General features: G+C 52.4%; 13 protein-coding genes across 13 annotated transcripts; 7 read left to right on the plus strand and 6 right to left on the minus strand.

Moving 5' to 3' along the window:
- Positions 1–203: 203 nt before the first annotated feature.
- Positions 204–3,233, plus strand: BAUCODRAFT_68628 (uncharacterized protein; the record flags this gene model as incomplete). The annotated part of the gene is made up of 1 exon (XM_007677262.1): positions 204–3,233. One exon carries the CDS (start codon positions 204–206, stop codon positions 3,231–3,233), a length of 3,030 nt encoding a protein of 1,009 aa, XP_007675452.1.
- Positions 3,234–4,485: 1,252 nt separating this feature from the next.
- On the plus strand, positions 4,486–5,528 carry BAUCODRAFT_52567 (uncharacterized protein; the record flags this gene model as incomplete). The annotated part of the gene is made up of 4 exons (XM_007677174.1): positions 4,486–4,642; positions 4,730–5,090; positions 5,144–5,275; positions 5,327–5,528. Coding segments are annotated over 4 exons (852 nt in total), but the record flags the coding sequence as incomplete, so codon positions are not given.
- Positions 5,529–6,085: 557 nt separating this feature from the next.
- BAUCODRAFT_147364 (uncharacterized protein) lies at positions 6,086–6,639 on the minus strand (the record flags this gene model as incomplete). The annotated part of the gene is made up of 3 exons (XM_007677518.1): positions 6,086–6,198; positions 6,248–6,497; positions 6,553–6,639. The coding sequence occupies 3 exons, from the start codon at positions 6,637–6,639 to the stop codon at positions 6,086–6,088; spliced, it is 450 nt and encodes a 149-aa protein (XP_007675708.1).
- A 193-nt stretch (positions 6,640–6,832) lies between these two features.
- On the plus strand, positions 6,833–7,818 carry BAUCODRAFT_32961 (uncharacterized protein). Its single transcript, XM_007677022.1, has one exon. The coding sequence runs from the start codon at positions 6,866–6,868 to the stop codon at positions 7,808–7,810; it is 945 nt and encodes a 314-aa protein (XP_007675212.1). The 5' UTR covers positions 6,833–6,865; the 3' UTR covers positions 7,811–7,818.
- Positions 7,819–8,313: 495 nt separating this feature from the next.
- BAUCODRAFT_444334 (uncharacterized protein) lies at positions 8,314–9,412 on the plus strand. The gene has a single exon (XM_007677519.1). It carries the CDS (start codon positions 8,511–8,513, stop codon positions 9,399–9,401), a length of 891 nt encoding a protein of 296 aa, XP_007675709.1. The 5' UTR covers positions 8,314–8,510; the 3' UTR covers positions 9,402–9,412.
- Positions 9,413–9,792: 380 nt separating this feature from the next.
- On the minus strand, positions 9,793–13,039 carry BAUCODRAFT_138578 (uncharacterized protein). The gene is made up of 3 exons (XM_007677520.1): positions 12,843–13,039; positions 12,556–12,713; positions 9,793–12,503 (listed from the first exon to the last, which is right to left on the minus strand). Exons 1-3 carry the CDS (start codon positions 12,862–12,864, stop codon positions 9,921–9,923), a joined length of 2,763 nt encoding a protein of 920 aa, XP_007675710.1. The 5' UTR covers positions 12,865–13,039; the 3' UTR covers positions 9,793–9,920.
- A 575-nt stretch (positions 13,040–13,614) lies between these two features.
- Positions 13,615–14,058, plus strand: BAUCODRAFT_121725 (uncharacterized protein; the record flags this gene model as incomplete). Its single annotated transcript, XM_007677521.1, has 1 exon — positions 13,615–14,058. One exon carries the CDS (start codon positions 13,615–13,617, stop codon positions 14,056–14,058), a length of 444 nt encoding a protein of 147 aa, XP_007675711.1.
- BAUCODRAFT_68571 (uncharacterized protein) lies at positions 14,055–15,561 on the minus strand (the record flags this gene model as incomplete). The annotated part of the gene is made up of 3 exons (XM_007677257.1): positions 14,055–14,729; positions 14,805–14,992; positions 15,069–15,561. 3 exons carry the CDS (start codon positions 15,559–15,561, stop codon positions 14,055–14,057), a joined length of 1,356 nt encoding a protein of 451 aa, XP_007675447.1.
- A 245-nt stretch (positions 15,562–15,806) lies between these two features.
- BAUCODRAFT_121727 (uncharacterized protein) lies at positions 15,807–16,545 on the plus strand (the record flags this gene model as incomplete). Its single annotated transcript, XM_007677522.1, has 3 exons — positions 15,807–15,893; positions 15,949–16,135; positions 16,184–16,545. The coding sequence occupies 3 exons, from the start codon at positions 15,807–15,809 to the stop codon at positions 16,543–16,545; spliced, it is 636 nt and encodes a 211-aa protein (XP_007675712.1).
- A 150-nt stretch (positions 16,546–16,695) lies between these two features.
- On the minus strand, positions 16,696–17,799 carry BAUCODRAFT_444430 (uncharacterized protein). The gene has a single exon (XM_007677523.1). The coding sequence runs from the start codon at positions 17,711–17,713 to the stop codon at positions 16,793–16,795; it is 921 nt and encodes a 306-aa protein (XP_007675713.1). The 5' UTR covers positions 17,714–17,799; the 3' UTR covers positions 16,696–16,792.
- Positions 17,800–17,886: 87 nt separating this feature from the next.
- On the minus strand, positions 17,887–19,406 carry BAUCODRAFT_147370 (uncharacterized protein; the record flags this gene model as incomplete). Its single annotated transcript, XM_007677524.1, has 4 exons — positions 17,887–19,038; positions 19,095–19,107; positions 19,154–19,242; positions 19,296–19,406. 4 exons carry the CDS (start codon positions 19,404–19,406, stop codon positions 17,887–17,889), a joined length of 1,365 nt encoding a protein of 454 aa, XP_007675714.1.
- Positions 19,407–19,640: 234 nt separating this feature from the next.
- Positions 19,641–19,940, plus strand: BAUCODRAFT_52596 (uncharacterized protein; the record flags this gene model as incomplete). Its single annotated transcript, XM_007677175.1, has 1 exon — positions 19,641–19,940. A coding segment is annotated over one exon (300 nt), but the record flags the coding sequence as incomplete, so codon positions are not given.
- Positions 19,941–20,220: 280 nt separating this feature from the next.
- On the minus strand, positions 20,221–22,220 carry BAUCODRAFT_444485 (uncharacterized protein). Its single transcript, XM_007677525.1, has 2 exons — positions 20,695–22,220; positions 20,221–20,640 (listed from the first exon to the last, which is right to left on the minus strand). Exons 1-2 carry the CDS (start codon positions 21,731–21,733, stop codon positions 20,318–20,320), a joined length of 1,362 nt encoding a protein of 453 aa, XP_007675715.1. The 5' UTR covers positions 21,734–22,220; the 3' UTR covers positions 20,221–20,317.
- Positions 22,221–25,103: the final 2,883 nt, after the last annotated feature.

Consider the following 25,103-nt stretch of genomic DNA (forward strand, 5'->3'; position numbering starts at 1 on the left):
GAATCCGCGCAAAGCGTCTCGCGAAGCTAGGCGGCGGTGCTGCTCCAGGTACTGCGAACTTGACAGCTTCAGTGAATGGATCTGGCACTTCATCACAGCAGCCATCACCTACACCCGCTCAGCCTAGTCTTGCACCGCCACCGCAACAGACACCGCAAACGTCTTCCACCAACACCGACGTAAACCCATTCAGTCAGCTCGGCATGCAACCTGAAGAGAAGCAAACAGCTCCGCAGATCAAAATCCGGCCACGACCGGCTTCACCTGCGAAGCGCGAGAGCGATGGGTCTGAGAAGGCAAGACCGAAACCCGCTAAGGAGCCCGACAGTTTAGAAGTGTGGCAAGACCGGAGCCTACGCTCCATCTTCAGGGTTTCGTTGAAGCCGGAGGAAGTGCGAGACTTGCATGGCCATCACCTTGTCTTCCTTGCTAGCACCAGAGAGGACCTTGTGGAGTCGAAGGCGCCGTTGCAGCTCAATGTGGATGCCCTGGAGGGAGCGATCACAGAGGCAGCCAGCCACGCACCTGGTGGCAAGCCGTTCGAGTACCTACTGTCGTGCTTCAAGCGCGTTTCGAAGATGATTCGCAATGCGAGGTACGATGGTGATGCTGAGGCTAGGCGTGACGTGCTGAGCGAGGCACGGCGTTTGTGCATGAGTTACTGCATCTTTGCTGTCACCATGCCGGAAATGTTTGGCGAGAACGTGCCTTCAACAAATCCACTCGTCGATCACCTCTTAGCCGTCCCCGAGTCTGACACAGGTATCTGCACAGACTTCTTGGACGAGGCGACCGCTCGCATGGACGAAGATGACAGTATCAAGGACGCACTTGTCGGAAGCGCTGAAGAGCTGAGTCACCGGCTTGCTACTCAAGATATGCTTGGCGCGTATCAACCTTACATGACTGGCCTTTACAACCTAGTACGTTTCAAGAAGATCGCAGACGCAATCACCCGCTCGCCGAGATGGGCGCCGCCGGATGTTGAGCCTCAAGACATCGAGACCAAAACCATATTGGGACCCTTTTTCCGTCTATCACCAATGCAGCTAGAAGTTGCGCGCAGCTATTTCTCTGCGCCGAAAACTAGAGACAGAGCATTCATAACAAACGCACAGAATGCGATTCGCTTGACGCTTCGAACACATCAAAGCGAGCTCTTCCGAATAGTAGACGTCATCGTTAAGTCTGGACCTGAGCCGCGAGAGCGCATGCTAGACTGGTTCGCAACATGCGTCAACAAGAACCACAAGAAGCGTGCGATGCGTGTCGACTACAGGACTGTGTCCAGCGATGGGTTTGTGGTCAATGTGACCAACGTACTTGACCAGCTATGCAACCCTTTCATGGACGCGATGTTCGGTAAGATCGAGAAGATTGACGTAAATTACTTGCGCAGAGCGCCGCGAGTGGACATTAGCGAAGAGACCAAAATCAACGCCGACCTCAAGACCGCCGAGACGTTCTTCGAGCACAAAGCAAGCGGCACGAGCAATTTCATCTCGGAGGTCTTCTTCCTTACCGTTGCTGCTCACCATTATGGCACAGAAGCTGCTCAAGAGAGAATGTCAACTCTGCAAAAGACAGTCAAGCGCATGGAGCAGGACCTGAAGACCTTCGAGGCAGATAGACAGCGCTACGAGAGCGACCCAAGATATCTAGCACAGTTTGAGCGCCAGGTTGACAATATCAAGAAAAGCATTGACGACAACTGGAGTACCATCCATGCAACGAACGGTGTGCTACTCGATGAGGTCAGCCAAGCGCTGAGTATGCAATTCATGCGTTATGTGATTGTATGGCTACTGCGTCTGGCATCCGGGAAGAACTTGCCCAAAGAGCAGCTAGAGCTGCCTCTTCCGGCTGAGCAACCTGATGTCTTCAGGTGCCTGCCAGAGTATTTTCTCGAGGACATCGTCGACAACTTCAAGTTCATCACCGGCAACATCCCAGGTATCATAACACCACAGCAATGTAATGAAATTGTGGAGATTTGCATCACCTTTCTGCGGAACACGGAGTACGTCTTCAACCCGGGAGTAAAGTCCGGGCTCGTCACGATTCTTTTCTACGGCGTGCAGCCCTACTATAACAAAGCTAGAGGCTTGCTAGGCGACGTGCTGATAGGATCGCCATTCGCTCAGAAGCACTTGCTGCACGCTCTGATGAGATTCTACATTGAGGCTGAGTCCACCGGCACGCATAACCAGTTCTACGACAAGTTCAACATCCGCTATGAGATTTTTCAAGTCATCAAGTGTATTTGGGTGAACACGATGTATCGGGATAATCTGGCGAAGGAGGCAAGCGTCAACACGGACTTCTTCGTGCAATTTGTGAATATGGTCGTAAACGATGTTACATTCGTGCTGGACGAGAGCTTGACTGCTTTTAGAGAGATCCACGACTTGAGCCGAGAGATCGCATCACCCACCTTTGCGGCGCTGAACGAGGAGCAGCGCAAAGAGAGGCAGGAGCTGCTGGACGATAAGAAGGGCAAGGCGAAGAGCTTCATGGGCCTCACTCGCGAGAGCATGGAGACGCTCAAACTATTCACCGAGACACTGCCGGATGCCTTCACGATGCCGGAGATTGTCGGCCGTCTCGCGGCCATGCTGGACTACAATCTTGAGACCATGGTCGGCAGCAAGCGCAAGAATTTGGTGGTTGACAACCCGCAGGAATACAAATTCGATCCGAAGGCGCTGCTCGGTGATATTGTCACGGTCTTTCTCAACCTTTCTGCCAAGCCGAACTTCATCCATGCTATCGTTCACGATGGCCGGTCGTACAAGCAGACCAACTTCGATGCAGCGGCAGACATCATGCGCAAGCACGTCTATATGGCGCCGGAGGATATCAGGAAGTGGGAAGCGCTAGCGCAGCGTGTTGCCGAGACTGCGGCAGCGGAAGCGCAGGAGGAAGAGGACCTTGGAGAGCCGCCAGAAGAGTTCCTTGACCCGCTGATGGCGGAGTTGATGATCGATCCTGTCATTCTGCCAGCCAGTAAGACGACTATCGATCGGTCTACCATCCGCTCACATCTGCTGAGCGATCCAACGGACCCGTTCAATCGTGCGCCGTTGAAGATCGAGCAAGTGGTGCCCAATGTGGAGCTGAAGCAGAAGATTGACGAGTGGAAGGCGGAGAGGTTGGCTGCGAAGAGAGCAGAGAAGGCTGCTGCAACGGCGGCGACCGGTGATGGCGAGCCGATGGACACCAGTAGCGGCTAGGAAAGTAACGTCTTACGCATAAGGCGGCTTGGCTCTGTATCATCGCGGCTCGGACATTGTATATGGCGGTGCCTACAGGTCTAGGAAAGCCGTAGAAAAGGCTGCCGGAAATGTACGTAGCAGATTAGCTTGCGTAACACGATCGAGAATGAGACCTGCGAGTATCGTCGTCCGTTCACTGACCTGAATCCTCCTATAGGAGATCATGCAAGCCGAATCAAAAGCGGCAAGGCCGTTCGGCATGCCGAAACTCTCCGCCAAAAAGCCAATGGGATGCAGGCTCAAGCGTCCGCGTAGCTTTTCGTCACCTCACCCGCGTCTCAACTCTATATGTCACAGCGGGGCTGTTTGGTGGAAGTCGGTTGTATCACGCTATGATGCTGCAGTGCCGTTGCGATAACAGGCTTCGCCTGCCCTTGCAGTGAAACTCCCAATCGCATGGTCCGCATCCAGCGCTCGTGGGAGGGCGTGGGATGCTGCAAGATTGACACCCGCTGGTCCACTGCTTCGGGTCATGGTTCGGCTAGACGCCACTTTGCATAGCCGGCAGCGGCATTTGGCTCCCCGGGACAGTCCTTGTGATAAGGCGCTCATCACGCTTTTAGAATGTGGGCTATCAGACCTACGTGCGCACGGCGTGTGCGCAAACGCGCACACGTGGGGCAGCATGAGACTTTCTCCGTGAAACCTTCGCTTTAGGGCTTCCGCCGTGCCAACGTCGTTCAGTCCGAAAAACCGGGTTCGTATCATGGCCAATCTCTTAGGCGGGCCCACCATTATGACTGCTCGCTCGATCGATCGTTGGGGGAAGAGCGCAGTAAGCACTAACAAGCCATCACCATCAGGCCTCCAGCTGGGCTAATGAGTACTGGAACTGTGAGGTAGCTTGACACATGGGTGCAAAAGGAGGCGTGAACCTCTGGCCCGAGGGTAGCAAGGTTTCAAGCCTCCGCAAGCGCACTCGGAAAAGCAAGATGCTAGATTCGCCCATTTGATATCGCATACTTCTTCCCGCCACCATGCGGAGATAGGTTGGCCTAGTCGGTGACATTGAGTGTGAGCTAGTCTCCGAAGACTGGCCTTCGTCAGTCATCCCTGGACCATGCCTTAACTAGCGATCCTGCGACTTCGTGCTTCTCGGTATAGGTAGGAAGATCTGCCTGTCCAAACGTGCAATTGCGCTTGAATACACCTCAGTCTTAGTCCCGTCTACCTCCAACTCTATACCGATCCGACGAGCGCAGCAACCATGCTGTTCTCAGGACATGCCTCTCAACCAGCAGTCTACACTGTCACGATATGCTTTTCCATCCTGTCTTGCGTGGTCGTCGGCCTGAGATTGACCACTCGCCTGGCTATTGTACGGCAGACTGGATGGGATGACGTTCTTATTTCGCTTGCCTGCGTACGTGGAACCGTTCGGGCAGCACGCAACGTCCGCTGACTGCTCCGCTAGGTTCTGAGCGTACTGATGGGCATCTCGATATGCCAACAAGGTATGTTTCTTACCAGATGGACCTGCTGTCTCTGCTCACAAGTCTTAGCAAAACACGGCATGGGCCTCCACTTGCACTCGCTCACCCCCGAGCTGATAGTGACGACAACGAAATGGCTCTGGACCTTCTTTTGGCTCTACTATGCCTCCTTGAGCTTTACCAAGCTGTCTCTTCTCCTGCAATACCTGCGCATCTTTCCACATCCGAGGTTCGTTCGAGCCTGCCATACACTCCTCGTGATCGTCGCGGTCTGGTCAGTATGGGCAGTGTTCAGCGGCATCTTCAACTGCGCGCCGATGTCACTGTTTTGGACCTCGTCCGTGTGGAACCCGCCCGGATGCATTCCTCGTCTGCCCCTGTGGTATGTTGACAGCTGACTGTTGCAGATGATGGCACCGCTGACAATTCCTGCAGGTACTCTAACTCTGCGATCAATATTGTCACGGACTTCGCTACCGCGCTGCTGCCCATTCCAATAATCCACACTCTGGCAATACCCAAGCGCCAGAAGAACATGCTCTTGTGTGTTTTCGCAGCTGGACTATTGTACGTCTTTAGTAGTATCCGCCTTTCGCTGGTGTTACTGACGATCTACAGCACGTGCTTGGTATCGATCCTACGACTGATATACATCTATCCGCTGGCAGTCTCGCCAGATGTGACCTGGGATGCACCACTGGTAACCATCTGGTCCTGCGTCGAGGCCAACACGGCCATTCTGTGTGCTTGCGTGCCGACACTCAAGGGTCTCGTGCAGAGGTACTATCCAAAGCTGCTCGACTCGGTGCGCTCGACGCCCACGGCCACAGACAGCGCAGGCTTCTCCACCACTCAAGGTTCGACAATCAAGAGTGGCACTGAGCTCAAGTTGTACGATACAGGGTTCAGTACACGGAAGCACAAGAACTCCGGGCAGCGCGTGAGCGTCCGCGAGATGCTGAGTAATTACAGCACCAGGGCCCAAGATGACGCGGAGTCGGAGGAAGCAATTGTCAGGAGTGCTAGCGTGCCCGGCCACTTTGAACACACTGACGAAGAAAACATCAATGTCTAGACAAGTGTGGACCAGACTATCCGTCCGCGGCGTAGCTTCGACCCGATCAAAACGCCGTACGAGACCATCCGCGGCGAGCACACCGCAGTAGTCACGGGTCCGAGCAGTCCGACGAGGTCTCGGTATCACGGGGCGCAGAACAGCATGTCGGACGCTGACCTCAGAAGGGCGCTTGGCCTTGCTGGGGAACGTTGAGCGTGCGCGAGTCGCACTTTGTACGTTGTACGTTGTACGTTGGGATGTGTCGGCGGGTGTTCTTGAGTAGACGTTCTGGATCTGTGATGCGGTCGACGAAGCGGATTTCATACGCCCTGCTGCATAGCAGAATAGGCTTTCTGCTGTCCTTCATAGAGCCCAGTGTAATAGCCAGCGTAGTACCAGCTCATCATGATGTTCTTCAGACCTTCATCTTGGACTGCAAAATGTCAGCGCAGAATCATCAGAAGCGTTGCAGATTAACGTACCGCTACCGAGTAACGCGTTAGGCAGGGCGGCAGACTGTGCAGTCGGCTTCTCCTGACCGGCGCCAGTTCCTGACTTGACATCGGACGATTTGGGTTGTGCCGCCGTGGCTGCTTCTGCGCTGTGTTGTGCCAGCTTTGGACGGTCAATCTCAGCTATGGCATTCGTATACCCATTCAGCTGCTGGATCCGCTCTGCCTCGTCGAACATATCCTCGACACTCTGGCCTTTGACGGCAATGCTATGATACTTCTATACAGCCGTCAATCTACATGTAGCATGAACTCATCTGGCATCTGCTTCATACTTTGTACTCATCGAGTGCTTCGTTCCAGGACGTAACGAGGGCTGAGTCGTCCCAGACCTCTTCATGCGACATGTTCCGTCCTGCCATGTTGATTTTTTATTTGTCGCGGGCCCACCAAGGTACGTGTGTGGCGAACATGGTCAAGAGAGTGCGGGTTTACAATCCAGGTGTTTCCCCTACAGTCGCCGCATGGTAAGCGGAGGTGAGTCCGATCGGCATTTCTTCGGAAGCCGCACGCAAAGTTGGTGCATTTTCTTCCGCGTGTTGAACTTACTGCGCAGCGACGTCGCATACATCGGTGTTGACGAGGAATATGGCGGCGACTACAGTAGCGAGAAAGCGTAAGAGTACTGGCGATTCGAGCGGAGTCGTCAAGAAGGTGAAGACGACCAAGTCGGCCGATAAGCCTGCGCCCATCCGGTCGGCGCTGAAGAAGCCCAAGGAGAAACGGAAGAAGGCGCCGGTAGCGAAGGTGAAGGACAGCAAGACTGGTCATGCATCACCAGGTGCGGAGGCGCAAGGCGAAGATGTAACGGAGAACTCCGCCACACAGCTTGCCGGGCTAGATGCTGAAGGCGACGTCGAGCTCACTGAAGACCAAACCGCTGCTCTGATTGCCGGCTTCTCGGACAGTGAGGATGAAGCAGAGGTTCAGGATGAAGTTGGTGTCGCCTTGGAGAAGCTACCACAAGCGCCGCGCGTAGGCGAGGTTACGAAGCGTATCAAGGATGCTACAGCAGATGACTCCGAAGCGACGCCCGGAGTTGTCTATCTTGGCCGAATACCGCATGGCTTCTACGAGTCACAGATGCGCGCCTACTTTACGCAATTCGGCGAAATCTCGCGTCTACGGCTGGCACGCAACAGGAAGACCGGCAGGAGCCAGCATTACGGCTTCATCGAGTTCGGGAGCAAAGCGGTAGCAGAGATCGTGGCAAAGACGATGGACAAGTACTTGCTGTTCGGACACATCTTGCAGGTGCGCACTGTTCCGAGCGAGCAGATTCAGGAAGGCTTCTGGAAGAACAGTGGGCGGCGCAAGAAGCCGGCGCCTCGCAACCGACTTGAGGGTGCGAAGCTCAAAAGGGGCATGGTGCGAGAAGATTGGGAGAAGCGTGTCACAAGGGAGGAGCAGAAGCGACTGAAGAAAGCTGAGAAGCTGAGTGAGATTGGCTACGAATTCGAGATACCGGCATTGAAGGCAGTGGATGAGGTGCCTGTGAAGACTCGGCAGCTCGAGGATGCTGGTGTGGTATAGCATTTCTGTAAGTGCTATCGTTAGCTTCATACGAGGCATCTGTGTGCGTTCCTTCGCCACTATCCGACCATCCTCTGCTGTGACAGATACAGGTCTCCCAGGATGGACGATGTGCTTTACTGCGCTTGTGGCAAGGTTTGGCGCATCTCCCAATAACATAAGGTGTGCACCCGCTACTGTGATAGGGGCAGACATTCCAGGGCAGAGATGGCTGTTGGCTGTTGTGCTACGCATCAGTGCCCTTCCCACTCTCATATGGTGCGCACGCATTGCGGCGGAGACGTAATGCCTCAGTGCTGACCATCACGTACAGGATGGAACTCCAGGCATTCGATCACCTTTCCAAGACGATATGCAAATGCAGTGGCAAGAGAAATGGTCAGGCAGCGCTGATATGCTGGCTGAAGCGGTCTTGCCAGCTCGTTCGACCAATCCAAGTGACGGTAATCAGCTGACTACCTATCCTGCCCGGTTCGGCTGCAGATTAACACAATGTCGTCCACATCCAGCCTAATACTCGTCAGCTTTTATCCTAGTTCTCCCTACATTAAGGGTGCAGGCGTGCACTTTCGTCTTGCGCCTTTTCCTCCCAGATCTGCGTTCTACGCATTGAAACAGCTTTGATCCAGCCATCTACTACCAATACACTGTCGTTCCTACATCACCACACGATAACATCCACCGACATTCACTGATCGAGATGGCAATCCCAGAGTGGCGCCGTAATGTTGGAGCTAGGTTCAAGCCGGAGCCCGCGCCCAAACCCGCACCCTATCTCGTTTCCCCATGCGATGCAGCTGTTGGTCTCGTTGCTACCTATCGCAACAGTAACGTCCCATCCGACTCGATCGTGGAGAAACAACCCCACATCAACCCGGAGGCGGGAAATCATCCGGTGGCCATTGTTGGTCTGAAGTCCAACAACAGGTTCGCAAACGTCTGTCTTTTCAGTAGCTTCGCTGGGGAGAAGTTCACAGACAAGTACTGGAACGAAGCCAACGTCCACAGAAGGTTGTGGCATGCCTTCTACCACGACGACAAGACCGAAAAGCACAACGACTGTGAGGTTCTGCGGCTGGAGGGGAATCGGCGGATGATGAAGCAGAGCTGGCTACACATCGACCAGTTCTTCGAGATCGAGACGAAGTATCTGGAGGTTCTCGAGTGCAACCAGCTGAGACTCGATAAGCAGTCGATTGGAGTCGTTCGTGACCGTCTCCGCAAGTTCGTCTCAGCCTCAGGCGAACTGCCGTACCCTCCCAGGGCCAAGGCACAACGGTGGGACGGCCAATTGATCGACATTGTGTCACCAGTCGACATTGAGGACAATGTCGACTTCCCAAAGATCAGGTGCTACAAGCCCTGGAACCAGGAGTTCACCTGGTACGAACTTGGCATCGACGAGCCGGTTGTGTTGACGTGGCCGCGGGATGACTCGGCAATCGATCTGTCGTCTGTGCCATCGTCACCGTCACCATCACCAGCGCCGCTACCGCCATCAGCTGCTGCCGCTCCGGTAGCTTCACAGATAGTAACGGGGAGATACATCCCTCCCCACCGGCGCAATCCTCAGACCTATGCGCCCCGCTGAAGCCGCCATGCAGGCAACCGGTCATTGTGCGGAGGTGAAAGATTGAGGACTGTGGGATCTCGGGTTCGGGGTTTGCTGGCGGTCTGCACATAGTCCCAAGGCCGTTGTTGCCGCATTTACTGCTATGGTTTCTTCAAGTGCATTTGCACTGGCGATGGCGTTGGGGGGTGCAATCTTGGCTTTGCGCGGTTTTGGACGTCTTTTGCATGTTCTCGCCTTTGTTGCTGCCGGTTCAGGTGTCATGCTGTACTGAGATGCACATAGTGCTGCAAATAAACCGAGATGTACCACACCTAGTTTTGACATTACGGTTCATGTACACCTCCTTTCGATGCATAGTCGCTTCATCGTGCTTCTGGATCACGTACTTGAGACCGATGTTTTTGAGAAAGCGCCGGATTTGTAGAGTGCTTTGAGGGTCATCTATACTACGCATTACACATCCAAACGCCACATGCAGTATCCCGCCCCCGACGCCAACAGCGAACCGTCATGAAACTTGGTATCGCCGAATAAAACTCAACCACTGCACATCACACAAGCCTCGGGATTTTCAATGCTGCACGCCAACACTGCTTCCGCATAAATGTCACCCTCCCTTTCCTGGCTTGATGCCCTGTCATCCTCCGCCTGCTTGGCCTTCTTCTCCACGTCCTCATCCAACTGGATAGCAGGCTCGGGAAGCTCTTCACCGTTAGGAGTAGTGCCGTCGATGCCATCCAATGCCAGGACTTGCGGCGACTCGCCTTCATCCTGGTCAGCGGGGAAGGGTGGGTTAACAACTGCGGAGGATGAACGCTCGAGCTTCTTGCGTGGCTGCGGCTCCGGTGGGGGCGTGGTGGCTGGCGTGACGACACCCTTGGGAACGCCATTGCTAAGCATCTTGCTCTCGTACATTGGGCGTGGCACTGGGGTAAGAGCGGGCGAAGAGACAGCGTTGTAGGCGCCGGAGATATTGCGCTTCTTGGCGCCGCCGGTTCTGGCCACGTTTGTGTCAACGACCTTGAGCTTCTCCTGGTCGACTGTGAACTGAATGGGTGCTGATGCCGCCATTGTGCGAAGGTAGTACATGCCGGTCTTGAGACCCAACTTCCAGCCGGTGAAGTGCATGCTGGTGATCTTTCCCATGGTCGGCTCCTTCATGTGGATGTTGAGCGACTGCGACTGATCAATAAACGCACCACGGTCGGCGGCCATCTGGACGATGTGGCGCTGGCTGATCTCCCAGACAGTCTTGTACAGTGCCTTAAGCTCGTCTGGGATGTTGGGAATGTTCTGGATCGACCCGCCATCGGCGATGATGCGGTTCTTCATGTTATCGGACCACAGCCCGCGGTCGACAAGATCCTTGAGCAGCCACGGGTTAACGACCTGGAACTCGCCCGCCAGCACGCGACGAGAGTAGATGTTGCTGGTATACGGCTCGAAGCATTCGTTGAAGCCCATGATCTGCGAGGTTGAAGCGGTGGGCATAGGTGCAACCAACAATGAGTTGCGCACACCGTGCTGTGCGATCTTCGCCTTGAGCGATGTCCAGTCCCACAGGTCGGTTGGCTCCTTGTTCCACATATCGTACTGCAGCTCTCCCTTCGAGACGGGCGAACCTTCGTAGGTCTCGTACGGTCCAAGCTCCGCAGCAATTTCGCAGGATGATTCGAGCGCAGCGTGATAGATCGTCTCGAAGATCTGGATGTTGAGAAGCTTCGCCTCATCCGAATCGAACGGCATGCGGAGGGCCAAGAAAGCATCAGCAAGACCGCTGACACCAAGACCAATGGGCCGGTGACGGAAGTTGCTTTTGCGGGCTTCCGGTACAGGGTAGTAGTTGAGGTTGATAATCTTGTTGAGGTTCTTGGTAACGACCTTGACCACTTCGTGCAGCTTCTGGAAGTCGTACACCTCATTCTGGATGTCGACGTAGGTCGGTAGCGCAAGCGAGGCGAGATTGCAGACAGCAACTTCGTCGGGAGCACAGTACTCCATGATTTCGGTGCACAAGTTCGAGCTGCGAATTGTGCCAAGGTTCTTCTGGTTGCTCTTGCGATTGGCAGCGTCCTTGTAGCACATGAAAGGGTTGCCAGTCTCCGTCTGCGCTTCAAGAATGGCATACCAGAGCTTCTGTGCCCTGATAGTCTCCCGGCCACGACCCTCACGCTCGTATTGCTCATAGAGAGCTTCGAACTCATCACCGTAGACGTCGGCGAGGCCAGGGCACTCGTTAGGGCACATGAGCGTCCAGTTGCCATTGGACTCGACTCGCTTCATGAACAGATCGGGTATCCAGAGGGCGTAGAAAAGGTCGCGAGCACGCACTTCTTCCTTGCCATGGTTCTTGCGGAGGTCCAGGAACGAGAAGACATCAGCGTGCCATGGCTCTAAATAAATGGCGAAGGCGCCTGGGCGCTTGTTGCCACCTTGGTCGACGTAACGTGCCGTGTTGTTGTAGACGCGGAGCATGGGCACCAGGCCGTTTGACGTGCCATTGGTGCCGCCGATGTAGGAGCCTGTTGCGCGGATGCGGTGCACGTTCAGGCCGATTCCGCCGGCGCTTTTAGAGATCATGGCACATGTCTTGAGCGTGTCGTAAATGCCCTCAATGCTGTCCTCCTTCATGTCGATCAGGAAGCAAGAAGCAAGCTGAGCTTGTGGTGTGCCAGCCATAAATAAAGTCGGTGACGCATGAGTGAAGTACTTGTTCGACATGAGGTTGTAAGTCTCGATCGCAGCCTCGATATCCTCGCCGTGGATGCCGACAGCGACGCGCATGATCATGTGCTGCGGACGCTCTGCCACCTTGCCGTCGATACGCAGAAGGTATGAGCGCTCTAATGTCTTGAAGCCAAAATATTGGTAGTTGAAGTCGCGATCATAAACGATGGCGCTGTTGAGCTCATCGGCGTGCTTCATGACCGTGTTATACGTCTCCTCGGAGATCATCGGTGCTGGCTTCTTCGACTTCGGATTCACGTAGTGGTACAGGTCTGAGATGACAGACGACCAGAGCTTCTTTGTCTGCTTATGAAGGTTGGACACCGCGATGCGAGCCGCGAGAATGGCGTAGTCTGGATGGGTGGTCGTCATGTATGCGGCCGTCTCGGCTGCCTACGAGTCTATCAGCCATGTCCATCAAACTGGGCAGCTCATACGTGCTTACCAAATCGTCCAGCTGCACTGTGGTGACGCCTTGGTAGACGCCAGAGATGACCTTCATAGTGATGGCGGCCGGATCGACATGCTCAGGGTCAAGGCCGTAACAGAGCCTCGACACTCTGGCTGTGATCTTGTCGAACTGCACCCGCTCCTTCCGGCCATCTGCAAGTCAAGGTCAGTGATAGGCCTTTCATAAGTGCAGGTGGCGGCTTGGTTTAGACGGTGGCGACTCCGCTCACGGAACCCCATCGCTATGCATCAAGGCATTGCCGATTAATAGATGAGACGTACCTCGCTTGAAGACGTACATCATCCCGTACGTCGGCGAGCTGTCGCCGTGAGTGGGTGATGCGGGCCGATGACGACGAGTACGAGATGCTTGAGAGACGTGCTGGCGTGAGCGTGAGGCGAATGCGGTCTGATGGTATCTGTATCCAGTACAGGAGTGTGGAGGATGTCAAGGGTGGGTGGTGCGGGAGGCTGAAGGACAACGCAGCGCAGAGTGAGTTATAGTGTGCGCACGCGTGTTTGGCAGACGCGAGCAGGCGCGCTCACGTGTGCACGGACCAAGCGTAGAGAGTCATTCACGCGAAAATTCATCGTCGATCCGAACAGGGCATGGAAGCGAAGCTTTCATGCCTGGCTTCATACCCTTACTGCTTGATAGTCTTCATGTTTCTATAGTATCGTCTTGTACGCTGCCGATCTCTGTCAATCCATCGAGAAGTCACGTGTAGCAAGCAAGAGCCACCACACTTTCGCAAAGCGTCCGCACATGCAACACCGGTCGAGCTAGGCCGATCTCAGTATGTGACATTCGTTCGCTTTTCTGTCAAGCGCAGTCTCTACCCTGGCGAACGCAAGCACATGGAACCAGGCGTGTACGCAAGAAGATATACTCCGTATATCAGGATATGGCACTTCGAAGACTCGGCGACCTCGACGTTAACAGTCACGAGTTCAATCTGTTGCCAAGAGCGAATCATTACGGTCTGCCAAAGACCCATTCTCACTTCGTGTTGCAGTGTCCGAGCATGGCAATGAGGACTTTGCGTCAATTCTGATGAGAGACAAGCTGGCCTTGTGCGTTCACATTCCGTGCGTGCACCTTTGCTGCGTACTCTCCTCGGCTAAGCCGTTGAGCTGTGCTTCGAGAAGTGCTAGGAGGCGTTCGATTGGCTCTCTTACACGGTCTCAAGACTGTATCGATCATTCGCCATGTTTTATAGGTATCCGGCAGAACAGACGTCCTACAAGCCTGGCAGTGTGCCTGATGCATAACTGCGTGCTCGACCAGAACTGTTGCTCCTCGTTCCGTCCGTCTTGGGCCGAGGGGAGTACACGTGCAGCTCGGACGTTCGCTCCAAGACGTACGTCGAAGACTAGACAATGTATAGTGCGGTTGACTCCGATCCGAGGCGCTACGCGGCGGTGGACTTGTGGTGGACCTCCTGAACCCGTCGCCGCCTTTCTGCTTCTGCCTCATGCTCTAGCTCTTCTCGTCTAAGCGCACCCTCTCCGACTGGAACCGACCAAGTTAGCACATATCTTGTGGTCGATATAGCCAACGACATAGGGATGCTTACCGCTTTTGAAGCCCTTCTTCCGCTGCCTCTCCTCATATTCGGCCCTGCGGTCCAGTATGCGTTGCACAATTTGAGCGCTGTTGACGTCTTGAAAAGCGTGCTTTGTCGTCTCACAGAAAATACCCATCTGCTTGGCGTCTACGTAAGGATCTGGCTCTGCCGGCGAAGGCATGAAAGCCGTTGGACCGTGATAAACGACGTCCGGCAACCCCGTCGGTAGAGCAGACAGGTACGCTTCGCTTGGCACGTATGGAGCGCCGAAGACGACTGCATGAACGTACTGGCATTGCACCACGCAGAGTCCACGCTCGAAGACGTTCATGATCGGGTAGTTGATGCCTCGGTAATGGTTGACAACAGCATCATCGTGGAGACCAGCAACGACGTAGGCGGGCGGATAATCCTCGCCGTGTTCTTGTATTCGTTTCGAGCGCTCGGCGTCCTCATACCACCCTCTCTGACGCCCATTGGCCTCTTCGAACTCAGTGACTGTCGCGAGAAATGCGATGTGGCCGGACGAGAAGAGGTCAAAGCCGCCATCCACGTAAACCAGCCGTTGTCCAGGTCGCGGTTTAAGGCCGAATACTAGCTGCTGGAATGGAGGGCTGACTTTGTCGTGGTGTCCATTGCCGGAGATGGTCCCGTTTGATTGTCGCTCTCGGTGCACTTGATAAGGGGACGGATCGTGATAACTATACACTTCCACATAAGGGTCCTTTCCATTGGGCGCGGCAGCATACTCTCGTAGCCTTCTGATCATGTCCTTGCCCGTCTGCAGTCGTTCTTCGTCGCCACCTGGACCTTCTTTGCCGCTTAGACGGTCTGTGAGACTTTGAATGAAGTGGTCCTTCGTGCCTGCAGCGTTGGGTCAGTGGTCTGGCGACGTCTTAGCGGCGTCCACACTTGTGATGAAACTTTGCGAGGTACTCACACAGGAGCATTCTGCCGACAAGGTCTGTAGTGCTGATTCCTGGAGTACGCGGAACGATCTTCATCCTGCCGGCTTTCTTGACGAACCGATAGCAGTCCTCGCCCGCCGCATCGCTCGTGATGTCGTCTCCGTGAACGACGAATTTGCAACCGTAATGGCTGATCCATGGCAGACTTGTCACGTACGGCGCATGGGGCACGCACTTAGTGCTGAATCTGCAGGCGTTGACAGCGGCTACTCGTTCGGCTAGGTTCATTACAGTAGGACCCTTGTTGGCTCGAATGTCTTCATCTGAATGCAAGCCGACCAGCAGCTCTGTCCCTAAGCGTCGCGACTGCAACATGACGCCGGCATGGCCATGGTGGAAGAAGTCGAAGCATCCGTCGATCCACAGGCGGTCGTCGGAAACGGATATGTCTTCTTGCGGTTCGATGGGCCAATCGCCAGGTTCTGGAATGATGCAGCCAACTTCTGGATCAATCTTCGGCGCCATCTGGTAGACCGACCGAGTCTTTTGTGTTAAAAATGGTAGGCTGTGGCGCAAAAGCTGACTTCGCATCGATCACAGCTGCATCTCTCAAAACAATCTCGCCCAGCGACGAGCGATGTGGGGCAAGCACGACGATGCGGGCAGGCACGTCGACGTCACCCGAAATAGCACAATTTACGAGTCAATTGGACACATTCACATATTGTAGAACTCCTTTCCCAGCGTTACGGACCAAGTCTTACGACAAAATGATATCGGTGCTTTTACTCGTCTTTGGCCTGCAACTGGCGATCCACCTCTTGAACACCATCGGCGCGCAAGCGATCAACGAGCTCGTGCGTGCCTTCCCCATTGCGAACAACCCAGACGTAGGCTGACCACTTGTCACAGCTGTGGTATCTCTTCACAAGACTTCCCACCTCGCAGTCTAGCGATGCAAAAGAGAATGCGAAGCTACGAAGTGATGTTGTGCGCCTTAACCGGGAGATGAGAAACACTTCCGCGCAAGACGACTTTGCGAAATGGGCGCGGCTGCGAAGGGATCACGACAAGGCGAAGGACAAGTACGACAAACAGGGTATGTATGCATGCGTTCCATACGTTGGCAATGGCTGACACTTGGTAGCACAATCGCTCGAGTCCTTCCGCAACAACTTCAACCGTGCCGTCTCCTCGCTCCGCTGGCTTAGCACGCAGGGCTTGCAGTTCTTCTGCAACTTCTACTACTCAAAGTCGGCTATGTATTGGCTACCTCACGGTTGGTTCCCGTACCAAGTGGAGTGGATTCTCAGCTTTCCGAGCGCACCTTTAGGCAGCATCAGCATTAATGTCTGGGCGATTGCATGTGCGAGCATCATCGGCATGGTGAGCGAAGGTGTTCGCGCAAGCTTGACGCTGAGGCAGGGCAAAGTTATCGAGGGTAGCAACAAGGGCGCCAAGATACGTATGGACCCTATCAGTGGTGCGAAGGAGAAGAAGGAGCTGTAGCAACAGTATGATGATCGCTCTGATGCGCCTATATGCCTAAACAAAGAACTCATTTGCCGATGGCTGTAGCACTGCCGGACCCCCGACAATGAACAGTATCCAGTTGCTGCAGCTTGTGTACACACCAGCCCAAGGTATTTCCTGGATCTCCATACTTGGTATGTATTGTCATACCTTGCCGCTTGCCGTATATGCTAATCCGCTATGAGACGGCTTATGCCTATTGTGCAGTTGCTGATCGCATGGATTATTCTATATCGGGAGCTCCAATCGCTTCCCGAAGACCAGCCTTAACAGCAAGCGGACCATGCATTAGAAGCCTGTCCTGACGCAGCACATAGTACTGCTGGTTTGTGACCGGCCGGTGCCGCTGTACAACTCCCACTAAAACACCAAAAGGCGAGGTCTCCCGTGCTAGGTATAAATACGGGACGTGCTCAAGGTAGCACTCGTGAAGGTCTAGAGACTGCAGGAAGCGGAGCAGTAAAGGCCAGCATCTGCCGGTGAGCTGTGGCGAGAAGAGCCTTAGCCGCCGCAGACTATCCCGCCATGCGGAGAGCACAAGCGTAAAGTGACTCAATGTCAGGACCGAGTAGTTCAGACAAAGACATCTGATCCTCAAGCCCCTCCATTGCGCAGAACTCATGAAGTTGCCCGAGAAATTGTCTGATAGCCACGTGCTGTCCATACCGGTGATTGTTACGGTGGTCAGATTGGACAATGGTGCAACCATTTGAATGATCTTATCGATCTTGTTCGGAGGTATTGAGGGTTGCCCACGAGGCCCGAGGAGGTGCAGCATATCGTCGGCGTATTGGTCGACAATGGTGAGCGAGCGGACAGTCGAGACGATGCGTGGACTCTTTGTAAGCCAATCGAGTTGAAAATCAATCTGCCGTTCTAGGTTGAGCTTCACGTGGCTGAAGCTGCGTTTAACAAAGGGCGTGAACATTTGATGCTGCAGCCACTTGCTCACAAGTCTGAGATGCCTCAAATCAGATTCTGGCAGCAGTCTTGCTATTGTCCACCAGATGTCGGTCGGTAGGTCTTCGTAGATCGTTCGCATGGCGACTCTGTTAGTTCTTGATATGAGGGGATTGTGAAAGCAACAAGCCTGCGCAGGATACTTAAGCTGCTGAACGTGACGCGTGATCGAGCAGCGGATCATACTCCACCTCAGTGAATGCGCTAAGTTTCCATGGTACCGGTGACTGACACTCACACAGCAGCGCTACAGTCCAGGGATTAACCAAGACGAACCGACTCGGGAAGTCGAACGTGCGAGCAATTGAGCCGCAGTCGCATTTGACGAACGAAGCTTCGCACAAAGCAGCGTCTCGATTACTCGATCCTAACGCGCCTGCTCTGCCCAGTCTCCAGTGCATTGTTATCCAGGTTCCAGCCCGCCTCTACAAGCGGTCGCCGATGCCGCTCAAGCAGGGCTCTAGCAGACTTCGCTGAAGCGTCGAGAACACTCCATATCTGAGGCTCGATAGTAAAGGTTACATGCCCCAGCTTCGTTGCACGCCATCCTTCCGCGAAAGCCAAGGCTTGCCACCAAGCTTCAATCGCTGCACCCGAGGTCGCATCCTTGCGAAGTGTGATGCTCAGCTGCATGTGCTTGCTGGACTGCTCTAGTGGCATGAGAACGTAAGGCGACTCTGCCATCGTGGAGACCAGCTTCTTCAGCCATTTGGCACTCGTCTGCATTGCGTTCCTTCCCGGCTTATCCCAGAATGCTAGTGACCAAAGTGGATCTCGAAGTGGCATGCCGACAGCACAGAAGCCAAGAGTTTGTCCGTCCGCAGAGCGAAGGACGCCACCCCGCTCAAAGATACGCTCTTGCTTTGAGACCTCTTCTGGTGTCGGCACATGACCGCGTTGTAGGTGATGGAAGACAAGTGTCGCTCGTTGCCGGTTGAGCGTACGCATGACCACGGCTCTGACAGCCCTCCTGTTCGTCTCAAGATGGATAGCAAGCAGTAGAATAAGCGTTGTCCATGTTGCTTGCGGTGTGCGGACCCACGACAAGACCAACGAACCTACCCACATGCCGAGAAGGGAGATCACAGTCTCCTGACTGGAGTCTTTCGCATTCAGCTCACCTAGGTTACCCCATTGTGCAAAGTGTGCGCTTAAGCTCGCCTTAGCCGAGCCGGCAGCGACGCCGCACAGGGCTTTGAGCAGGCTGCTGAAGCTTAGTGTAACGACGCGCAGATACTTCGGTATGGCTGGTGACAAGCAGTCGAGAACGAAGGCAAAGTCGTTGAATACATCGGCTAGCAGTCTGTACATCTTACATTCTGGCTCCAAAGCGGTACCGTAGAGGGCCACGAACGCTATGGTTCCAATACGACCGAGAGACTCTTGAGCGATGTGGAGAAGTAGAGCATATGTTGGTGACGCATCAGCATCGCCTACGCCGACGCTTAGCAAGACTGCGCGGGAGGACAGCAGGCCCACGATATTGCTCGAGAAAGCTTGCAAGGAGTCCTACGATCCAAGTCAGTACCCACCACAATAAGCACCATTTGTATGGTAGCATATACATAGATCTGGTACCTGCGGTCGTCAGCACAAGTGTGTAAGCCGCGTTCGACACACTCACTCCACGTAATCCACGGTGACACTATGAGGGAAGCCCGCCGGTAGAAAGATGTCGAGTAGCCTCTGCCATGGTGCTTTCGTAGCAGGGTGCTTTATTCTTCTTAGCTCGTCTCTCTGAGTCCAGTGATACAGTCGTTGCGCACAATCACATCCACTCTGCAGACACCATCACTGCTCGTGGGAGATGCCACGTACGTGGCGGTGACATTGCCGGCCTCATCGGTCTCGATGAAGCGAGGTAGGTCGTTCGCCATATTGAGCACCTAACATCTTCACCGGTTTTGGTCGAACTGGTCGCTGAGTTGGATCTCGAAAGGTTTAAAACCAGTTGGAAGCGTTAGATGGAGTTACCTTGGGTAGCAATGAGGTTCCTAAAACGCCGGTCTGATTGGTCAAGCCAGCGCAGCAACAAGACGGTAGCTTTGTTTTCTTCATAATGCACGATTGGGCTATAGTGTTACCGGTACACAATCCGATACGTGCCTGACATGGGCGCTCGCCTATCTCAACCACGAGCGCCAGATGGCATAAACGAGGCCTCCGTGCCTTCCTCTTCCGGTCCTCCACCTTCGCCCAAGAATCCTTTTACCCGCCGTATCAATGCCAGGACTATAGTAGCACCCGCCGCTGCACTAACAATGGCGTGTATACTCTTTGTCTACACTCGCACAAGCATACGTGCGGCGAAGGAGAATGCACGAAGGCATCGCAATGTAGACAGCGGCGGAGCGGGTCTGAATCTCATGGAGGAAAACCGGCGAAGGCATGGTTTGTCGCAACGCTTAGATCAGGGTGGCAATGTTGTTAGCGAGTTGGGCAATGCGATAAAGGAACAGGTTCTTGGGTCGAAGGGTGGGGAGAAGGGTCAGGATGATGTGGGTAGGGCTGCCAGAAGCGAGGAGGAAGATCGCTTGCGCCAGGCGCTCAGAGGGACTGCGGCGCGGAGGTCGGGAAGAGCGGATGCTGGCTGAAGCAGCAGTCGTTTGAAGTATTGCCTCTGCTGAGAATGCAGTTGCTTCTGAACTATGTTCGGGCTCATTCCGACAAACGCCACGCTAGGTGCAGCCTGGAGTCCTGATGTAAGCCCGCCCTGAACACCGCCACCGTTCACGTCCGCCGTCCCACCATCTCTCATCACGATCGCACTTGCCGAGTAATCAGTGTACTAGAAAAGATCCTCAGCCCGCTGTCTCTGACTGCCACGACCCTTGATCCGCCCGTCGAATAAGTCGCGCCCGCCGTCACCACCAGATTTGATTGGAAAGAGCTCCTTGACCTGTGAGCTTGCCGATTTCTCTCTGCTCGCGCCACGAATACTGAAGCCGCCGTTCTCAGCTTTGCCAGCACCTTTGAACGAGAAGCTCGGCTCTGCATCCTGTTCCATCCCATCCTGCAGCCTTCCGTACGAATTCTTCGCCTTTGGTCCACCACTTATTCGCGCAAACAGATCTCTCGGCTTGTCGTCAGGCTCGCGCTTCGGACGGGAATCTGGCCTTTTGTGAGCATTGTTGCGGTCGTCTGCACCATCCAAGGAGTACCTACCAATATCGGTCGTGACCTTGCGGAACTCGCTGTCGATGTCACGAGCATCTTGGCGCTTGTGGCTGGGGAAGAGCTCACGTGGCCCTTTGGGTGGTGATGAGCGGTGCGGGAACAGGTCGTTCGAGCCGTTGGGGTAGCCGTTGGTAGTTGAGTAGCCAGAAGAAGGTGCTTTGCCTGGAAACAGCTCTTTGCGCAGATCATCGCGAGCGGCGCGGTTGTCTCTACCTGCGCGGATGCGAGGAGGCGTCGGAGACCGAGGCCGGGCGGTACGGCGACGAGGCTGGTTTTCTTCGAAGCCGAAGCGGCCGTCCCCGTCACGCATTGGCGAAGCGCTACGGTTGCGTAGCCTGCCGTTTTGCTTAGCGGTAAAGAGCTCTTCTTCGAATCTTAGCTGCTTCCTGCCATTCTGATCGCTTCCCGAGTGGCTGTTCTTGCTGCCTCTTCGCTCGTCTCGGGCTGCCACGGAAACTGGGTCATCATCGTACAAATTCACGTCAAATGGCTCATCTTTCGAGCCTCTTCTGCCAGAGTCGCCCTCCTCGTCGCCTCGCTCTCTTCTCTGCCGCTTGAAGCTGTAGTCTCTGCTGCGGTAGCCTCGCTCATTGAATCTACGCTTGCCACGGAAGTTGCCGTGCGGATTCTCTGGGTCATCCGCATTGCGCAAGTAGTAGGTGCTGTAGACGTGCGCATTCTTGATCTTGACATCGGACTCCTTGGCTTGCCGGACGTAGAGCTCAGCGTCTGGGTGAGTTGCTAACCTCTTAGCTGGCCGCAGCTGCATGGGATCCGCTACCTCTTCTGCGGAAAGAGCTTGCAACGCTTCCGCTGCCGCTATCTCTGTCTCGTAGACGATGTTTGCGGATGTGTCGTCGACCCATTGTACGTGCCTGAGCAGCTCAGACGCATAGAAGTCGTGTGCAAAGTTCTTGACATCTTGGCTGCTGAACGTCTCCAGACCGCGAACGTGCACCTTGATCAAGCTGGGCGCATCAGGCTGCACCTCGCCTTCCTCCGGCACCTCATCCGCCACTTCATGCATTAAGTCCTCATCGTTCGGAACACGTTGCTGTACCGTCAGTTAGGGCGTGCATGTAACTGGCTACATTCCATGAACGCACCACATCGAAGGCCGCCGTCTCAGCCTGCAGTCGCGCAAGATGAGGATCGTCGGTGGTGTCAAAGGTGAGATCGATGTCCATGTCGATATCCATATTGCCGTCGAGTGTCGCCATGGCGGGCAGGATGTTAGGCGCTTAGTCAAATCGTGCTTGTAGTGCTACGTTGTTTCCGACTTCCATGCGGCAGGAACGACCACACGGCGAGCTGTAGTGATTGAAGGAAAGACAGTCAGCATTCAGCATTCACATAGCAGTAGCTCAGAACATCGGCAACGGCAGCTCATGTGAAGGTGTGTCGTGAGCTGGTGGGAGCTTCAGCCTTGTATAAGGTGTCTGCGGGATCAGCATTACTGGGGTAGATCCTTTGACGCAACTAGCGTGCCACGATTGAAGCCTCAGTGCTTGTCGGTCTGTCGCAGCTTTTTGGGGAACCCCCCAATTTCGGGAACCAGCTTCTAGCCACATTGCCGGTATCGGCCGGTTCCCCAAATCGGCCGCTTATTAAAACCTCCAATTTGAAGAACCCATTGCTATTATCCGTACGCCTCTAAAACCGGGACTTATACTTCGAAAATTAGGACAGACAAGCTAAGAACTAAAGCAAGAAAGTAGAAAACCGGGACAGATAGGCATAACTAGGACAGATATGTCGAAAACTAGGACGGATATATCGAAAACTAGGACGCCGAATTAGGACAGATAAATACAAAACTAGGACAATAATAAACTACTTGTCTAGTAAAGCTATATAGTCTACTCTACTTACTATATTTTACGATTAGTAGAGTAGGAGAGTTACTCTACTAATAATTAACTATATTTAGTAGAGCAGACTATATAGCTCTATTAATTATAAAATACAATTAGTAGAGCAGCGAGGAGCAATATAGGGATAGTAGCAATATAATATATTAAGTAAGTAGTATAAACATATCGTTTTATAACTGTCTATATAAGCAGATCCTTTAGCTTATTAAGCTAATCCTAGATAATAGCTATCCTCTTATAGTCGGCTATACAAGCTACCTCGAGCGCCTTAATATACTCTACTAATATAGTATAACTATTACACTTATCTATATCCTCTACTTCCTCTAGCTCCTTAAGGCTTGCCTTATAGCTATAGTAATAAGACACTAAATAGAAAGCGTACCGACTCGTCGGCCTTATATTGCGCTAATAAGCCGCTATAGACAATACTATATAAGTATAACTAGCCCTCTTATACCGGCCGTAAGTAATAATAGCCTCTAATTCTTCGCTGCCGGCTATTATCTAAGTAATATTAACCTAGTAGTTCTACTTATTAGTATCCGCCTTATTAAACAACTCCTTATAGCGGTACTAATACTTCCCCTAAGCTTTAGTGCTCCTAAGAGTAGCCGGCTACTTCTTCTTCTCTAGTAATTAACCCTTAGTAGCCTTAAGCCTCTTAGCTAGTAGTAGTATTACTATAGGTATACCCTTATACTTCTACTTCGCTCTTAGAGAATCTAGCACTTCGTAAATATCGTTGCCCTTATAGTAGGCAGCAGACAGAGCAGGCAGTAGTAGCTTATAAGTATAGTATATAGGTAGAGCGCTAAGGCGAGGTAGAGAAGAAGGAGATAGGCCTAATAATAGCTACGTCGCTTTTTACGTAAAGCTACTAAAGGACGGCAAGGTATTATCGACAGTGCCGTTACTATTACTACTAATAGTAATACGAGCCCTCTGCTCCTAAAGAGTAGTAAGAGTAGTAGGCGGCTAAGCTTGTTTAGGACTACTCGAGCTAGTAGGTTAGTATATATATATATATATATATAGTAAGCTATAACGACTTATACTCTATTCTCGTTATACTTATCTAGAAGAAAACGGAAGCTATCGAGACTATCTATAGCTACTATAAGTATACTTAAACTAAAGTAGCAACCTAACTAAGAGAAGCAATATTAATTATAAAGGAGAAGTGACAAACTAATATAAATATAAACTCCCTACTATATAAGCCGCCTATTAAGTAAACTTTAGTATATCTATCTTCTAATATTTATATCTTCTTCTTCTTCTTCTACTTACTATATAGTAATTAGCTTTATATCTATCTTTAAGTAAACAAGCTACTAGCTAGCACTATATAAATAACTTCTATATTGTAATAACTATAGTAAGTAGCTAAATAAGTTATAGGTCTCGAGTAGTCGCTAACGAAGCTATAGACAATAGCTCTTAATATAGATACTACTTGCCTATATATCGATTAAGTCGAGTAAGTTCGGCACTAATAGAGGGCGTAATATAGAGCGTAGGTAAAAGCGTAACTAAGAGTATACTATATATAATAGAGAGCCTACTATATATAGCAAAGGGCTATATTATAGATATAGGTATAGTAAGTAGAACATAGTCGGTATAGTTCGTTTATAGCTATAATACTAACTTGTTCGGCAGATAGCAACAAAGTTAGTAGTAGTAGTAGTATATTACGGCTACTCTAGGTATAGTAGTTATATACTAGGTAGTTACGCTTAAAGCGGTAATAATAGGAAGCTTACGCTCGTTAGGGCAGGGCACTATTCGACAAGCATATAAATAAGCGCTCCTAGTTAAGAATAAGCTTACTATATACGAGGTAGCGGCTATTCTTATTATAATAAGCCGCTAGGCTTAGGTAGTAGAGGTTATATACTATATATACTCGATAGTTAGTCTTTAATAGTAGCCGTTTAGCGGCATCTTAGTTAGTCTGTTCGACTTAGCTCTATTATAATCTTCTACTTAACAAGTTAGTCGTTATTAATATATATAGTATAGATACTATTATTATTATTGTCGGCTTAAACCTTATACTTATATATCTACTAAAACCGGCTTCGACTCTTTCTACTAAAGTATCTTTATTCTCCGCTCTTTAGTATTAGTATTAGTATTAGTAGTAGTATTAGTATTAGTAGTAGTAGTAGTATTAGTAGTATTAAACCGGCTATAAAAGCGTTAGCAAGACTATATATACCTTACGATTTACTCTTCGTATCGCTATAATACTACTATAAGTAACCTATAAGTTCGACTCTATAGCGCGCTAGCTACTAATAATAGGGATAGTATCGTTATAATAGATACTAGTATAGACTTTATCGTCGCCGGCGCTATACTCGTAGAAGCGGCTAAGATTCGTAGGCTAACGATTTAGCTATACCTACTAATATAAGTACTTTAGTTATATTCTGCCTTCGGCAGGTTATAGCTAATATACGCTAGAGCCGGTGTTACGAACGTAATATAGCGGGTTAGTCTTAGCTAATTAGT

The sequence above is a fragment of the Baudoinia panamericana genome (assembly GCF_000338955.1).
Source record: "Baudoinia panamericana UAMH 10762 unplaced genomic scaffold BAUCOscaffold_5, whole genome shotgun sequence".
NCBI classification, from domain to species: Eukaryota; Fungi; Ascomycota; class Dothideomycetes; order Mycosphaerellales; family Teratosphaeriaceae; genus Baudoinia; species Baudoinia panamericana.